The following is an 18,947-nucleotide window of genomic DNA, read 5'->3' as shown; positions in this document are numbered from 1 at the left end:
ACATAGAACTTGCCTGATAAGCTCCGAGTGCTAATCTGATTTGCCTCTATGATTTGACACCCGACGTCGTAATATATGGTTTTTTGGCCTACCTGACTGTGGTTGATCGACGAGGTTCTTGCAGTCAGTGCGAAAGTTCTTGAACCATCTAGTTACTGTGTTCTTATCAACTATCCTTTCAACTTTCACACAACGAAAGTTTTAAGTTTCTTTCGCGATGTTATTCGATGTCGTAAAGCGAAAGTTTCCGAATTAGACTGTGTTGAACCTTCATCTCTACTGCTGTCAAATCACACATGGAACGCAGCTCTGCACAACTTTTCTGTGCACAAACAACCAATATCTATGCTAACAGCTAAATAGCACATTTCAACGTCTTAAACTGTTTAGATCACGTGACATGCACGCCCAAATAATGTAAGATACCCTGGCCATTTTGATGATGGTAGACAACGATATGCAGTACCGTCATTTTATCTGAAGTTCTTAAAATTGCTATTTCTTTAACTATTTTTATTTATGTATTTATTATATGAATTTTTAAAATTAAATCGACTTCAGAACTGGAACAGGAGTATATTGTATGCATTTAAAAGATAATACTATTAATGAATTTAGCATATACTAATTTATTCCACATGTTTACATTTTGACGCTAGTCGTCGCAGCAAACCAGAATGCGTAATAGAATAACATATTCATCGTTAGTGTTGACATCTTGTTTCCCAAACAAACAAAAAATGCGTGTACAGAGCTCATAGTGGTCTGATCTCTTTTAATTAGTTGAAAAGTGACCAAAAGCACATGAAAAATGACCAAAATCTCATCAAAAAGTACTTTTAAACCTTGATGCCAAACTTGGGCATCAATTAAATTTTACATTTTTTTCCCACCCAAAACAGGGCCACTTGGATCATAGCTGAATGTTTCAACATGTTAAGATTAAAAGTTATTTTACTTAAGTTTGTCAGCTAATGAAAAAATTGGATTACTTGTTTTTAAAGATTCATTATTAATTACTTACTTTGCGCGCTTTTGTATTTTATCTTTGATCTGGATGGGATAAAGCTAAATTTCTATATTTTCATTATGTCCAATAATACAAAATTAAAGTAATGTAATCAATACATATATCTAGATTATCATTAACTGGTAATAAAATTTTTGTCTTTTACAATTGGTTTGTTATAGTTTTCAGAATAGTAATAAGTAACAAGTTTCTGCTTTTTTTCCTTTTATTTTTATATTTTTCTTAGAAAACTGCCTATGCAAAACTTAAATCACACTAAAGAATGACTTTAGTCCCCCATAAAAGTAACTTTTAGCGATAAACCTGAAAAAAAAATAACTTTTAGTGACCAACTTCAAAAAAGTAACTTTTAGTTTAAAAAAAAAAAAAGTGACTCGCTATGAGCCCTGCGTATACCAATATTACAACTTATGCTTAACCTTGTAGTAAGCTTATATGCATGTTATAGGGAGTAGAATGCCCTCATAAGTTTATTTGGGGGGACACAATTTTTCATTGAAAATGGTACAATCAAACTGAAGAATGTTCAGTTGGGAGAAGAAAGACACATTTGATAGCCAAAATGATTACTTTGGGGGAAGGATGCTAAATTTGGAGAGCTACGCCCAAGTCGTTGGGGGAACGGAGGATAAGCGCATTGTAGTAAACTGTTTTACGTTTGGCAATACGAATAACAACGTTTGGTATTTCAAGCATAGTATATGAAAGCCTTTCCTACGCATTAGTAAGTCTATTGATATTAGCTTATCCAAATTAAGTAAGTAACCAACCCTTTTACTTTTTAAATCTAAATGGAAATAGCCGAGGATTGCACACTGGCGACGAATCCTACAGAAGATACAGAATTTTTTAACCCTGGACAGATATGTTTAGTCCTGGTCTGATCTCATGGTATGACTTATTCATGTTGGTATTGCTAATGACTAGCATATACATCTATTACTATATTACCCCATTGCTTAGTAGTGTACTTTTTAGTAATTGAAGTGATGTTAATTGGTATAAATAATCTATTATGGAATGAATTTTACGAATCGTGGTGAGACTATGCTATGTGAATGAGGAATATAATTATAATGTGTTAATAACTTAATTGGTCGACGAATGTGAAACGTTATATAATGTTTAGGCAAGTAAATTACGAGCGTCATTCCAAAATAAATTTATGAGACGTAACAAGTTCATTACTATCAGTGATAACTATCGTAGCATTTCTCGCTAGGGTTTTCAGTAACTAAAACATATACATACATACATAATCAACTGGTATTGATTATCTTATGTGTCTATGTCCAACTGTTTATTTTCAGCCTTTTTATGTTCTTTCTGCACTGGCGAAAATCCCGGGAGGATGAGGAAGACATGTCACTTTCAATCTTGGAACAGTAGGGATCTTTAGACTTGTTAAGCGGGATACGAATCAGAATATTTAAGTTCTAGTTGTATGTCCATGGGTATAGTCTAAGGATAGGTTCGATTCCCGGTTAGGAATATGTAAAGAAATGAAATTTAGCAGGACCTTTAGATCTATTGTGGCAACGTTCCTTTCGAACGTTGTCTGTTTTCAGAAAATTTTCTTTTGATTTTTAGGGAAGGCTGTTGCTATGGCAACCGAGCCGGATAAGTAATATATTTTTTTTCCTCGGTTAGTTGTATTTGATTAGCCGATTAGATTTTTCACAGCTGATTCCTCACATAAGGGGATGGTAGGCTGTTGTTTGTCTTGAATTTTGTTCATACTACTAAGCCTGAGTGGAGGTGCTTTATTCCTAAATGAAGGAAATTTCCCTTTCCCTTTAAAGTCTGTTAGCTAGCTATTTCCTTAAGGATTGTTCAATAAAGGGCGATACCTGAATTAGGGATTTAGGCCAGACAGTTCTCAGAATGTTGGGTCTGTCTTTAGAGTATGCGAGGTTCATGATGGCTTGTACGAGGACGCATGTTCAGAACCTCTCTTAAGGAAATTTTAGTTAATTTTTAAAGGAAGCTTCATGTTTGGAGCGAACTGTTATTTAAGGTTTTAAATAGGTGGGGACCTCTGGGTCTAGAGGTGTACCTGATTTTTTTTTTTTTTTTTTTTTTTTTTTTTAATTACAGAAATCAGTTTTCATTAAGAATCATTCATCTCACAGAGAACATTTTTTTTTTTTGTTTTTGAATAAACTAGTCTACTTGGAAAAGTCTGATTGATATAAAATTCCCTGAACCTTGGGTATTAATATTAAGTTTATTGTTTGCTAGTTACCTAGACGATTAGTAAACAAATTTATTTATATTATGTGAGTGTCTCATGAATTAAGTTTCAGGTTGGAAGCGTAGTATAAAATAATAGAAGGAAAATGCTATATCATATACGTGTTATATAGGGCACATCACACTGTATATGTCTTCGTTGATTTCACTACATGTCTGACTAATAAGAAGTTCCAATTCCCTAAATCTTCAGTTGTTTAGGAAGATTCTTTTGCCTTTAAGGAATATATATGTATCTATAATAGCAAGGATTCAAATCTGAACTAATTTGAGATTGTGCCGTCAGTGACCGAAAAAAATGGTTAAGTCGAGAAGGTTTGATATTCAAATTCGAACTTTAAAAGTTTAATTTTGATTGTCGAAAAGTACTTTACTTCGTCTCGAAATATGAATATGAATGAAACCACCTTTGAGTGAGTTGCACAATACGTTTTGTCTCATGGAAAGTGTAACGCCGATAAAGAGAGAGCATTGAATAGTTATCATTTTTTTTTTCTATCGACCATCTTGTTACAGTAGACGTCTAGAGGGACTGTTAGGAACTAAAACAGAGAACAAAAGACATCTGAACTTTGTTAGGTCTTGCAGCATATTAAACATGAATACAAATAAATCTATGTCTTACATTCGCAATTTTCCTTATAAAATAAGTACTGGATCATTGCATGTGCTAATCTACAGGCTTTTAAAAATTTGTAAAAATAACAGTCAGAATAAGTAACCAAATAACTATTGAATTAATGTTGATTTAACAAGTAGGCATTGATTCTGATTTACAACTGAACAGCACAAACGCACTACCTGCTAAACGTAAATATACATACTGACTTATATAATTAGAGCGGAATTATGTTGACATTAAGACCACTAAAAATAATGAATTTATACTTATTTCAAACTTAGTTTTTTCTTTTTCATGCATTGTTCACGCTATGGTAGTGCCTTGTTTATAATATATCTGTGCTTCCATTAAAGTACAGTCCTACAAATAGTGAATTCACAATATTTTTCCAGTTTATATGTCTTTCATGTACATTGTTTCACGTAATATAATTTACTATACTAATAACTTACATGTTGGAAAACCATTATAAATTCATGTTTCTTCTTCATTGGTTGCAATCCATCTATATGTTCCCTTAATTTTGGATCTCCTAAGTAAAAATGGGGGAATGACATCATAATGGGAGCACCTACAAAATCAAGAAAAATTAACATTGCATAGAATATGTAACGAATACTAGATACAAGTAACTAATATATATTAATTCAATTCAAGATGTCTATTTATCGTCGACTGATAATATCTTAGACAAAACTATCTCAAGATAGAGGTCAACAGTATCTTAAATTTTGTTTCCCTGGCATATCTTAGCAATAGCTTTATTTTGAGTGCTGTGACAGCTCATAAGTAAAAATACATCACCTATAAAAGATCAATATATACCGGTAACCTGATTTAATAAGCTACAAAGTAAATTAATAACAACAATGAATTACAAGGCAATTCTAAACTTAAGAAGTTAGAATCTCTTGCCAGAAAGTTAAGATCTTAAATTCAAAATGATTTAAAAATCAAAATTAAAATAAAAAAATATTTAAATATTGAAATGAAATGAAATTTTGAGTTTTACGTCCCACGGTTATTTAAATATTCAAAAATGCCATTTTCTAAACAATGTAATTCCAACAAAGGAAACACTGACCAAAGCTTAAAACCCACAGTATTTTAAATTGTAATTTATAACGGTTTCGGATATCTAACATATCCTTCTTCAGACACTATCGAACATAAATGAAAATATTAGGTATTTTCAATTATGTTCGATAGTGTCTGAAGAAGGATATGTTAGATATCCGAAACCGTTACATATTATAATTTAAAATACAGTGGATTTTAAGTTTTGGTCAGTATTTCCTTTGTTAAAATAATCAATCCAAAGCCATGGATAGTCTTGCTAATGTAATTCCAATTGCACTTAAAAGAAACTGATTGAACTTTTTTAAATTTTTATGCTCACGAAGTTGTAAATATAGTAAAAATATTAAAGACTGCCAGATAATTCCTTATCATAAATTTAATATAATAGTTAGTTTATGTGATTCATACTCTGTAGCTTTTAATTTATTTCATACGCCCATTTTAAATTGTGACATCTTGTAACTAATTCTTGGTATTTCAGAGTTCAAATTTAATGGGACAAATGTCGATTGGTTCCTTATTCTATACTATTCTATTTACTCTTATAACTATACAATATTTCTAATCAATATTTGCTGTAGTATTTATTGTCTAAAATTATTTGCATAAATAATTTATCAATGAGTTTTCTTCTTTCAAACAGTTTTTTTTTTTCTTTCTTAAGCGTAGATTGTTAGATGTTACAGTCTCTATTTGCAGTAAAATAATCTAATATTACAAAATTACCATTTGTTGTTAATAAGTAAGAATTTAACAAGTCACAATAATCTATAAAACATAGTAATGGCAGTGTGGAAGCTAAATAATGTAAACATGTTATTATTTACTGTAGTGATTTATTGTCCGTGATTAAAACGTATATTATTAACACGTCTAATCTATCGTCAGATACGAGTATTTCTTTTTTATTATTTATGCATTCAGCTCCCTTAGTTTTGTTTACTAGTGATAAGTTGCTGTCCTTTCTAATGACATGGTATTTATTACTAATTGTACAAAATAATCATCTGTTCCTTTGAACTATGTTTCTGTAATATACAATAAAACTCATATGTTTTTTTTTAATTTAGCTCGTTTCTGAATGAATATTCTTTTTTGTTTAGACCATTTACAGTTTGAGAATATAAGTGCAAGTCCATCATGTTTTCTACTTATGCTACGTTTTAGTTTAAAAAACTTAATTTTACTCTTTTCCGTTTAATTCATGCATAACTATTTCATTTTTTAGATGATCCATCAATCTAGTAAATAAATGCCATTCGTACAAATATTTGAATTACACACGCTATTAAACTCATTTACTTGTACATATCACAAGATGACGAGTAGCTGTTATGTTTAACATATTTTTCAACACAATATTAACATTACCTTTCATCACTGCACTTATATCTTTAGAAAAGATAGTTGGGTGAAGTGGCATTATAAATAGAGCAGCCAGAGAAGAAGGGCTTTTTGTTCACATTCAGTTTACGTTGTCATCCGCTTATATTAAAGTAGCACAGTTTCCTTCTACTTCTTCTTCTCTAGTTTAGTTTAACGTATTATGGGAGCTAAGGGAGACGATGATAATGAGACGGACGATAATGGTAGAATAAAGAAAATGGGAGGAAATGGGAGAACACTGAAAAAAACCCACGCATCCGGTGCTGTCCACTACAAAGCCCACTTTGCGGGAGTTGGGGTCGAACCAGAGACCTTATGCATCACTGAGCCACCGCGGTCGTAGGCACAGTTTTCGTTAAGGAAATCGGGATCGTGAGTTTGATTTGATTCTGTCTGCCTCGAGAGTTTAGTAACTGTAGATTTCCAGTCACTATCTCCTTCAGTTTTCTCCTGATTAAATATGCTGTAGTCTATTTCATTAATTGTCTTCGCTACGTTTAAATTTTCTCCTTCACTATGTATTGTTTGCTTGATCAATCGTTGCTTAGTACTTTCGCAAAAGTTTCTTTTTTTTCTCTCACTACATGTTAATTCATCGGATTTTATGTTATCTTGTTTTACTGAAATAATTTCTGCTTTAAGAAAATCATAGTTTTAATATTGATAGCACTTGACATAGTTTGTTTGTCACTATTTCACAACATGTGGAACAATTTGCTTTATTCCCATTTAGGAGCGTACTTACAATATCACCTGAATCTTAATTTTCACTTATTTCAGATTCGGAATTCTTACTTTCAATTTTAATTTGTTTCACACTATTTTTTGTGAAGTTCTACTATATAAAAATGACCACTGTGCTGTCGTCCCTGCTCATTTTATAGTTTCGATATATGTACATTGAAACACCTTAATCTGAACACACATCGTACTCTACACGTCAAATTTAAGACAACTCTTCACGTGAAACCTTCTTGCACAACTACAAGCAAGTATTAATTTTGTTAAAGATGACTTGTCACATAATTCACATAATCTTCAGACTTCTTCTTCTTCTTCTTCTTCTTCTTCTTATTATTATTATTATTAGTAGTAGTAGTAGTAATAATAATAGTTGTAGTAGTAGTAGTAGTAGTAGTAATAGTAGTAGTAGTAATAGTAGTAGTAGTAGTAGTAATAGTAATAGTAGTAGTAGTAGTAGTAATAGTAGTAGTAGTAGTAGTAGTAGTAGTAGTAATAGTAGTAGTAGTAGTAATAGTAGTAGTAGTAGTAGTAATAGTAGTAGTAATAGTAGTAGTAGTAGTAGTAATAGTAGTAGTAGTAGTAGTAGTAGTAGTAGTAGTAGTAGTAGTAGTAGTAGTAGTAGTAGTAGTAGTAGTAGTAGTAGTAGTAGTAGTAGTAGTAGTAGTAGTAGTAGTAATTTAGAGTTTAACCTTCCGTTTATACCAAGGTTATGTAAGTCGTACAGGGTGTCTACTAGTCTGGAAAACATGGAAAACCTGGAAAAGTCAGGGAAATGTCAGAGCATTTTCTGTATATTCTGGAAAGTTTTGGTAAAGTTTATTTCATTGCTTTTACATTCTGTCTGCACAATATTTGGAAAACAACTTTTCGCTACAGCAGGAGTCATCATAGAATGCCGGACTTGTGAAAGGAGTTGGCAGCTCTTGCATCTGGAGCTCGTGGTTTTTGATCTCCACGTTAAAAGAATGACTCTCATGTTCAGGGGTATACCTAATCCATTGCAACAGGTGACCCCCGATAAAGTCCTAAATAACACATGTTATGATGTTGTTGATTTAATGTAGCGATAAGTGAGAGCCTAAATGCGTATCTACATTAGCTAGATTTAAAATTCCTATTTCATTTCCTCCATATTCCATTTTCAGTGCAGTTTGGCGTTCCGCGTGTCTTTAGTGATGTTTATTTTTATTATTTTGCAGGTAATTTCTATGAATATTTTTGGTATCCTTGTAACTTTTAAATAAGATCAATTTTCCTAGCAAGTGCTCATATTTTTATAGGAAACATGAATGTAGTAGACAGAGCTCAGCGATTATTACTATACTTGAAGTATGTCGATTCGGTTTCAGGTAGTACTCGAGAACCATCTTTGTGATAGCTTTAAAATTGTTAAACCATGTCTGAAACATTCTTTGCTTGGAGCTAAATTAGCTTTCTTCCAAACTGTTGCTGCAGACATTCAACCTTTTCTTACGAAATTTCAGTCAAACTCACCAATGCTTCCTTTTCTTTATGGTGAAATAGTTGAACTTCTGAAGTCTCTTATGACTAGATTTGTTTAAGAAATCCATTGTGATTTAAGCAGCAAGTTCTGAAGACATGATGAAAGTTTGCCTAGCAGGTTGTTGTCGGATTTGCAACATGTACAGCATTAAAATCAGAGAAGTTATCTGAACTGGATATCCTTCGTTTTAGGAGGGATTGTTTGCATACTTTAACAGGTTTTTGTAAGAAGATTCTGTGTAAATTGCTACCGAAGTATAGACTTACTTATGGTGCTGCATGCTTCTCTTCCGATTCAGTTTTAAACAAGAGACTTTGGGAGGAACAAATAACCATAACATTGGAAATGCTTGGAAAGAATCATCATTTATCTGGCCCTGCTGTTGATGAAGTAAAACGACTCTACAGTGACATGTGTACTCAAGATTCAGGTATCACAAGAATGAAGAATTTTGACGTGACTAAAGATCATTTAGATCACTTGTGGTTCTTCATTCTTGACAACACTAACACCAGCAACAATTTCAGCGTTCGTTAAGAAAATTCTCACACGGAAACGGTTCCATTGAATAAGGAGTTTCTTGTGGATAATCTACACAAGGAGTCTTTAGTTTCACAGAGAATAGTACAGACGTTGTCACGTTTGACGGAAGTGTTTAGGCAATGTCAACGTCAAAATAATTAGAGACCCGGGTTCGATTCCCGGCGGGAGCTCATGTGGTTTGGATTCCACGTTAATCAGTAGGTCCCGTCTCACATAGCCTCGCTGCTGAAAAGGGACGTTAAACTCAAAATCAACTCAGTCAACTCAAAATAATTGATTCATGCAGCAAGATATGCAAATGCCAAAAAGAAAGAGGCTCTCAGAAGAAAGCAAACAACAACTGAGGCAGAGAAAAATCGTTCGAAGGAAAGAAAGAGAGCAGCTGCAGAGTTGGGAAATTGGAGAAAAAGAAGGAAAAAAAAAACCTTCAGAAATCAACGAAGTTGACGAGCACATGAAAGATCTTAAGAGAAAGATTCAGTAACGTGATCATAATTGGAAATCTCGTATATATTTTAGTGTTCTAGATTATAAAAATATTCTGTATATAGTATTCTTCATAGAATTACTAAATATAATCTAGAATACTGTATACTTTTATAATCTAGAATACTAATATCCACAATGTTTGTCAGTATTTTTATCTCGCAACGACATTTTTGTTAGTATCCTTATATCTGTGTGTATTGTCGTGTATGTATTAACCCCACTTCATGTACTGGAATAATAAAAAATCTAATAGAAGTAAATCACTTGAATAGTCCAGTTTATGGAGCTGAGTGTACCTAACAAGTACTGATATGAAATATAAAATCTTTATACGCATTTTTGTGTATTATGTATGTTTTGTCATTCACACTTTTTGTATTTGATATATATATATATATATATATATATATATATATATATATATATATATATATATATATATATATATATATATATATATATATATATACACATTGAAACAAGGAGCGGAGAGGGATGGCTATAAGGGGAGATGGGAGAACATTAAAAAAAAATACATTGTATTTAAGAATATTGTCCTTGCCAGGAATAAATAGGTACTTATTTTAGCGTTGTTCATAGTTTTATAACAGCTGTCGCAACTAAGAGAACAGATATTATAAAACTACATGTGTTTAGAGAATAGCGGTTACTTAACTTCACTAAAATATAATTTGGAAAATTTTCTGTTGTGTTCTGGAAAACCTGGAAAAGTCAGGGAATTTTATTTTTCTAAAATAGTAGACATTCTGTCGTAGACTTGCAGCTTAAGTAGGGCCCAACCCCATGTGCTCCCATCAGGAATCGAAGCCGTGTCTCCCACACAGAAGATGCACATGCTAACTATATAGTTACAGGGAATACTACTACTACTACTACTACTACTACTACTACTACTACTACTACTACTACTACTACTGCTACTACTACTACTACTACTACTACTACTACTACTACTACTAATAATAATAATAATAATAATAATAATAATAATAATAATAATGTTGAAAATCGAATTCATTGCATAAAATCTGGAGAGGTTACTCTTATTTATCTGTAGTTGACGCCTTCTCCCACCTCACCAGAGCTGGATTTCAGGAGATGGTCTTTATAAAAGAAGTTTTACTAATCATAGGAAACCATTAACTACCAACCAACTCATAACATAATCACAAAATGAAATAAGCCTCACCTTGAAAACATCGACTTGCGTCGAACACTCCGTTTGGGGCACATACTGAATGCTTTGTGCAATAACATTCATTTTCAGGATTGCTTTCTACGTCACCAAAAAGGTTATCTGGAGGCTGAAACTTGTAGCCAGGAATACCTTGTACGGTGGCGTCCTCACGGTATTCTAACGGAAACTTTCTGCACATGTCGGCATTGAAAAAGTGTAACTTCGTGGAGCGTTTTATGTAATTTCGGTACATAAACCCGTCACTGACGTCAATACGATTACATTCTGTTGAATTCCACAAGTCTAATCGTTCGTTTCCGTTCAGCCTGCATATCGTTCCTCTTTTCACAAAATCATCTTCTCCAGTGAAAAGAGTTATAACGTTCTGAGATGTACCATTCTTCTGAAATATAAGGAATAAAACTATGATAATATTGCTTAAATAAATGATGAGATGCATGCTAAATACATAAAACAATTGGTAACCTTATCTATAGTATCCAAGAAAGCATATTTACGTTATTACCGTACTTCTTGTACTGAAGATGATGTGAAACCGAAATCGAAACCATCTGTGGAAATGCTTCTTGAGTACTTGAGGTAAGGTTATTGATGTTTCAATATAACATTATAACATGTTTATTCCTTTATACATTGCGTTCAATTTAAAACCAGTCCCAGCACACGTTCAATTTAAAATTTCCGAATTTTTTTGTCACTTGTTTCATTATTGTGTTACCTTGTACGTCCATCTGCAACGGACGGACGTGTGCAGAAGGGAAGTGGGGAAAGAGAGGTGAACTATGTGTAATGGAGGAAGGCTGCATCTTAGAGTCAGCTTTAAACTGGACGCACTGCTCATAGTCATATACATCTTTGAATAATAAGTAGTTAACATAAAATTGTCTGGCAACGATGATCACAAACTGTATCCAGAGTTTTCTCTTTATACATACATTTTTTCATTATAAAGGTACATCTTCAGTCATTCGTTTAAAAGAGTACTTACCTCAAAAGCACCTGATTTTTTTTTTCAAATTACCATATCAGATAATCGTAATACCATATCAGATAATGAAAATTATTTATATCGAATGCATACTTTAATATGGAGAAACAAGGATGAGAGTTTATGTAGCTTCAGTGCTGCATCGACAACTATTTTGAAATCAGAAGGAAAAGCACTTTCATGTCTCTCAATTTTTTCATAAACTTTATTCTTCATGCAAAAAAGGACAATTTGTTAGTTTAATAAAAATGTGCCAGACATTTTCCTTATTACAATGTACATATCTTAGCTTATACTTATAATTCTCTCATACTTACCGCCGCCAATATTCCTAAAGGTGGAACGCTACCATCTGGAGCCATTTGTTTTGCTAAGTTGATCAATGGGTCTTCATAACCCCAAAGGAGTTCATACACTGTTAAAGTGTTAAAAGGCCTCATACCCATTGCGGTTATCATCATTGAAAATCCTACATTCAGGAAAACAGGAGCTTGCTCCATGCGAGCAATAGCTGCCTTGGAAGAAGCAAAAAATAAGAAAAAGCATTAATTAATTTTAGCATGCTGAGAAGTCAATATACTTAGCGAATTAACAACGTTTTAGTATAATATAGGGTCTTCCAAAAGTCCTGCAACAAAGTAAAAAGCTGTAACTTTGTAACCATTTATTGTATTCGTACAAAACTTTTAGTGGACTTGTAAGAAAGTCTGAAATTTTGTTTCCAAGCATTTTTTTCAACACCAATCCTCCAACTGAGCACCATTTACGTCCAAACATTGCTGAAGTCTTTTCGGGAATCCAAGAATGGCATTTCACAAAACTCACTTCTTATGTCACAGTCTTCTTCCGTCTATTCCTGTACAAGTTTTAACTTGTAAGGCTTTGCCTTTATTTTCTTACGAATGATATTGTGTAGCGTTGTCATTGGCACTCGCAGCTCAAAAGATCTGCGTTTCAACGATTTCTTTGGACTTCGCAACACGCTTTCCTGCACGGACTGAATCACATCAACACTGGTTGTTGGCCTTCCGCTACGAGGCAAGTCCAAGTCACTTCTGGCAGCTAGGAACTTATTGTACCATCTCTTGATACTTGAACCTACAGGTGGTTGTTTCTGATAATTTTGTCGGAATTTTCTTCTCACCAAAACACTAGATTTTAACTCACAAAACCACGCCACACACTGCGCTTTCTCTTGAGTAGACACAATCTTTGTCTCACGTGATTTGCGGTTATGACGCCGACGTTTACATCCGCTCATTGTTGCCAACAAAAATTTTAACATTTCCACTAAACATTACAAACAAAATACAAAATTGTAAGTAGTACTTTCAAAGTTACTACTTTTTGCTTTTTTGCAGGATTTTTGGAAGACTCTGTATGTATTCATAATAGAATAAGTCTGATGGGTTAAATGTAAAATCGAAAGGTTGAAAATTTTATTTCAGATACAATGTAGATTTATTGGTATGCAATATTACAGAGTTATTTATATATATATATATAAACGAAAGCGACTATGTTTGTGACTTTATACCTCTTGAAACCCCACCGATCTCGATCAAATTTTCAACATAGATGAGGTTTGGGCCTGGAATGGTTTCTATGTTTTTTTATCATTTTACTTTGAAGTTGGAACCTAAGGGATGGTGAGGGGAATATATGTAAATAATAAAAAAATAACTCTTGAACCACGAGACCGATCTCGACCAAATTTTCAACATAGATAAGGTTCGGGACTGGAATGGCTTTTATCATTTCACTTTGACGATACAAAGCAGGGGAGAGGGAAGATACATAAAATTAAATAAAACTTAATAACTCTTAAACCACGCGATCGATCTCGATCAAATTTTCAACATAGACGAGGTTAAGGCCATTTTCTTTAATCATTTCACTTTAACCGAGCTACTTAGGGGACGGGGAGAGGGAAGATATATATAAAAAAAATAAAAATGAAAGTGTCCTAAGAGCACTTCAACCACACGACCGATCCTCATCAAATTTTCAATGTAGATGAGGTTCGGGTCTTGGATGGTTTCTATCATTTCACTTTGACGGTGCAACTTAGGGAAGGGGAGATATTTAAAAATTATGGAAAATGACCGATATTAGTGTCGAATCTATAATTTTGGGTCGCTGATATGAGCAGTGACACTTCTGATGCCGTTTAAATCCAAATTCAGTCGTTTATGTCCAAAATGAAACGTATTCTCTCCGTACGAGGAACGGGTAGTCTGCTAGTTTCATATATTTTATAAAAAGGCACTTTAGTTCGATTATTGATTATCGTGCCACATTTGTTTAATTTATTCTGACAAACTGCCAACGCTGAAAATAATAATGCACTCTCCCTTTTGTTTCTTAGTTTTCAATGAGTCTACAAAGATAGATATCTACCACTGCCTGTAGGTCAAAAGCTTCAACCTTGAAATTCAATTTGTAACAATTAAAGCGTGGAATTTTCTGTCACTTAATATTTTATCCTAACATCTTTTTATATATCTAATTAAATATAAACATATTTCTAACTTTTGTGAGCACAAAAATCCAGTTTTATTGGTCATATAAATGCATATTTCAACCATTTAAGTTTAATTTTAGATCATATTTGGGTCCGAAGTGTATAAAAGCATACAGAGTGGCCCAAGAATACGTATATAGACCAGTATCGAGTAAGTATGACATTTTAATTTATTAGGTAATGAATTTATTTGCTTTGGTTTGTTCCGAGTTTAAGGTATAAGTGAAAATAAATTAAGAACAGATAAAGAAGAAACTAAGTCAATACCTGTACGGATAACAATAATAAATGATATCAAATGCCATGACTGATTAGTACGGGACTGTATAAATAAACTTACTTACTTTTGAGCCACACTATATTTCTTATATTTTAGGCAAGTCACACTTATTATTGAGAAATATTTTTGCTGGTAACAAGGTTATTTGAAACTCTTTTTCTTAGAAGTGTTTGGCCTTATGTAATGGAATTTGATGGAATACTCTGCAGTATGAAGAATCAATCACTTCAAAAGCAGAAAGTGCCACCTCAGCCTGTCTCCTCCTCTGCAGTGACACCTGAAGTCCAATTTCTTTGTAGCATTTGTTGTATTTTTTAGATCCACATCCAGGGATGCAAGTATTAGGTCTACTATGAAAGTACTAATAAGAAAGGCTATGATCCGATAGTTTTAAGATGCTTAAAGTCAAATTTTCTAGTAATATGAAGTTGAGGTTTTTTAAAGTTATATTTTGCCACTTTTAAGGTATAAATCAATACATATTTCCAAAGATTTTAGGTAATTGAAATTCGAGCCCCAGTAATAAGAATAACGTGGCATTTTTAACTTTATGAGATTAAGTATTTTATCTTGTCTACCACCATCGATAAGTTTCAGAAAGCTTATTTCCTTCTAATTATATTTCAAAGGAAAGCCAAACCACTTGCATAACAGCCCTTTTTGCGATCATGAGGCGCTTCAACACCATCTGTTAGCGAATGGCTGAACTTCGTCAAGCCTAACAACGAACACATGGTTAGCGCGCTGCGTCGCCCTGTCTTTAACAGGTGTATCAAGAACTTTCTAGATCTAGTCTTTTACTCATATGACTCCTCATTTCGCCTCACGACTCTAGGTGGACGCCAAAAATTGAGAAGCAGCGAACGGGAACCGAACATGGGATCACGCGGACGTGAGTCTAACACTTTCACCACTAGCGCACGGTGTCCAATATATTTCGAAAGTAAGGAAGAAGAAATAGTTTCAGAGTAGAAACACCGTTGAGAGAAAAGCAAGGAGAAACCATTTTAGTCTCAAGTGAAAGTGAACTGTTTGGGGTTCAAACTCGCGAGCCCTCAACCTCAATCAATGGGCACAATCGATATGAGTGGATTGCCAGTCAGAGCCTGAGTCTGAATTAGAGATGTAGGTTGGGTAAATACCCAATGGGTAGGTAAATAAAAAATTGGTATTTACCCAGATATTTACCCTTTTTTGTATTTACCTACCCAAAAATGGGTATTTTACGAAAATTTAATTATTATGTAGTTTTAAGAATTGGTAACCATACCGGTGATGTTTTTTTTTAATGTATTTTATTAGTTACTGAAATTGTTACAAATACTACACTACGGATATTTTACACTGAAATGCATAACATCTCTTAGTTTTATAGAGACTTTTGCAGAAGTGCAAGACCTGACAACATCACAGCATTGGCTTGAATATCAAAGAAGAAAGGTAATCGTTGCAGTTGGTTGTGCATTGGTATCTGCTTTCAATAGTAGTCTTGTGCTTTGCTCTGACTGTTCTGCAAGTTGGGATTGTATGAATTTCTGTCTAAACTGTGTTATTTCAAGTGTTTTGTAAGACTAGAAATATAACATAAGGAAGAAGAAGGGTCATGTATAGCAGTTCTTTAAAGCCAAAAACAAAGATCCTGTTTGCAAGTTCTGAAATAAAGAGTATAAACATGCGAATGTCAATAAATTGACAAATTATTTGAAAATGTGTTTTAAATGCCCAGCTCATGTGAAACGGCTTGAAGAACCAATATTTTGCAGTATTTTTTCGAATATTATTGCATGTAAGAAATCGCTGGATTATTAGAAATATACATTCCTGATGTTCAGCGGCGCAAATCTGTCTTCAACATTGGGGGGTACGGGACGGGTAAGACCGTTCCCATATATATATATATATATATATATATATATATATATATATAAGCGATGTTCAAAACAATTATGAAGTTGAAAAACAATGTTGTGGACGATCAGGGAAGCAGAGTTGCCTTCACCATTGGGAGGCGGGCAGATTTGAGGCTTATTCTGGGGAGACATGAATTTAATCTCACTTTCCTTTGTGGGGACACAAGTCATCACATTTCTCCCCAAAAATTACATTTCAAATCGGATTATTGAGGGGGACAGTCCTTCCAGTTCCAAGATTGGAGGCGACATGTCCCCTTCAGCACTCGGAGATTTGAGATAAATACATGCTACAGCTAAACCTCCAAATTGTGGGTTTAGACCACTAGCCCATTTAGGAAATCCATCTACTGAAACATGGCGAGGCGATGACCACATGCCGATACGCTTTCGCAGAAGGCGATGACCACCACGGACCATTATATGTATTTTGTTGTAAAAAAAAAAAAAAAAAAAAAAAAAAATGAAGGATAAAGTACAACTAATAGAAACAGAAAGTCAAGAACAAAACGAATGTAGTTGGTACTTCTTTTAATATAGCTAAATTAATCTGATCATACGTATGGCTTCCATCATAGGAATTGGACACTCAGCAAACTAGGGAAAATGTGATAGGAAAAGGGAAAAATTTTGTGTCAGTCGAGGGAAATTTTATTGAGAAAACCTACGAACACTGATTTCAATAGTTTAGAGATCTACCGTAGGTTAGGTACACAACGTGAGACGAAAATCATTTGTATTATTTAAAATTATTATACAGCAGTAACCTTTATTTAAATTGAAAATTTGTGTTAGAAAATTATCACACCTCGAAATTTTTAACAGTTTATTCCTTTTAGAAAAGGCGTTTATAAATAAACAATGCCAAATCTTTTTTTTTTTTTTTTAAACCAACAATCAAATTGTTGCTAAGAGTTGTTTTTCTTATTCGTGTGGTAAAATTCAGTGTGTGTATTCAGGTAAATATTTTATTCCCCTATTTCCCTATTTTTTTTTTTCTAGTGGCGTTGAGGTTAAAAACGTTACTAGGAATGAGGGAACAGCATATAAACAAGAATTACCATGAATTTACGTAAATATGGTAGTTTGTTAACTTGGCTGTTAAGATTACATAGGGGCAACGGAGGGAAGGGGAACAGCGCCCCGGAACAAGACCCTCTATGAAAAGGAAGCTTTGATGGTTGTTTACCTTAATGGTATCTTCCTCAGTTTCCTTTCCCCTTTGTAATTTGCAGGCCATGGGCGCTGAGGGCCTATATACAATCAATTGGCATCTTCTCAGGCCCGGCAAATTCCCGAAAGATGCCTAGATGTTTATGTAAATGTAACAGTTATCTTTATATTTCTCAAACATTAGTATTTTAAAACATGTAGATACTATTTAAAAGCACTGAATGATTTATTATTATTATTATTATTATTATTATTATTATTATTATTATTATTATTATGATTATTATTATTTATATATATTTTAAAAATCCAAAGCTGGAGCAAAGCAACTATTTTTTAAGCAATTTATTCTTTCAGTAACTTCTGTTCTTCATAGATTTATGCAATCCATAAGGTACTAAATCTGAGTTTTAAAAGAAGATCTGTTTTGTTTGAAACTGTATTTCCTTTTGTCACAGATAGCGGCGCAAATCTGTCTTCAACATTGGGAGGAAGGGGGTAAGATTGTCCCCCCCTCCTTTTTTTTTTTTTTTTTTTTAAGCGATGTTCAAAATATTTATGAAGTTGAAAAACAATGCTGTGGAGGGTCAGGAGAGCAGAGTTGTCTTCAACATTGGGAGACTGGCAGATTTGAGGCTTATTCTTGGCGGGACATCAATTTCATCTTACTTTCCTTTGTGACAATCGGACACAAGTCATCACATTTCTCTCCAAAAAACACATTTCAAATCGGATTATTGGGGGGGATGATCTCCCCTAGTTCCACGGTTAGAGGGGACATGTTCCCTTCATCCCCCCAGGATTTGCGCCAGTGCTGATGTTTCTGTGTCAAAAGAAAGCCCTGCACCTCTATCGCTGGGTTTATGTACAAATACAACTATTAGTTCTCATTCAAGTAAATCATTGGGGTTTTTTGTCACCATTTTCACAAACATAAGCTAGGAACAGTTTAATATAGCTTAATTTAGTAACGTGGATTTTAACCCTTACGGTACCAAGGGGGTGTTCGTCGAACTCACAACCATTGAAGTCTGACTTCTGCTTTTCTGCCAGAACAAAGAAAAAAAGAAAAGCATTGCCAGAAGGAATGTTAAGAACAGAATTCTACTGCATTTCTTTCTCAATGGCTACTGGTTTACCTTGCAGAACTGTACAAACAGAGTGGGTTCACGAACGTCTCTCCCCGTTGGTAAGGCATGCAT

The 18,947-nt window shown here is 33.6% G+C and overlaps 1 protein-coding gene across 5 annotated transcripts in view; it reads right to left on the bottom strand.

Moving 5' to 3' along the window:
- Positions 1 to 18,947, bottom strand: part of LOC145662520 (scavenger receptor class B member 1-like) — a 244,130-nt gene that overhangs the window by 9,193 nt on the left and 215,990 nt on the right. For all 5 annotated transcript variants that reach the window (XR_014127061.1, XM_081728178.1, XM_081728176.1 and 2 more), the window contains 3 exons: positions 12,176 to 12,373; positions 10,862 to 11,252; positions 4,358 to 4,476 (listed from right to left, as the gene is read on the bottom strand). Coding sequence is in view for 4 of the 5 variants with exons in the window: in XM_081728178.1 (XP_081584304.1) it covers positions 4,358 to 4,476; positions 10,862 to 11,252; positions 12,176 to 12,373 (708 nt within the window). In the remaining variant the exon portion in view is untranslated. The remainder of the gene's footprint in view (positions 1 to 4,357; positions 4,477 to 10,861; positions 11,253 to 12,175; positions 12,374 to 18,947) is intronic.

Source organism: Thermobia domestica, chromosome 10 (genome assembly GCF_964235325.1).
Source record: "Thermobia domestica chromosome 10, izTheDome1.hap1.1, whole genome shotgun sequence".
In the NCBI taxonomy this organism is placed as follows: domain Eukaryota; kingdom Metazoa; phylum Arthropoda; class Insecta; order Zygentoma; family Lepismatidae; genus Thermobia; species Thermobia domestica.
The sequence above is the reverse complement of the archived record's forward strand: the minus strand, read 5'-3'. Positions and strand labels throughout refer to the sequence as shown.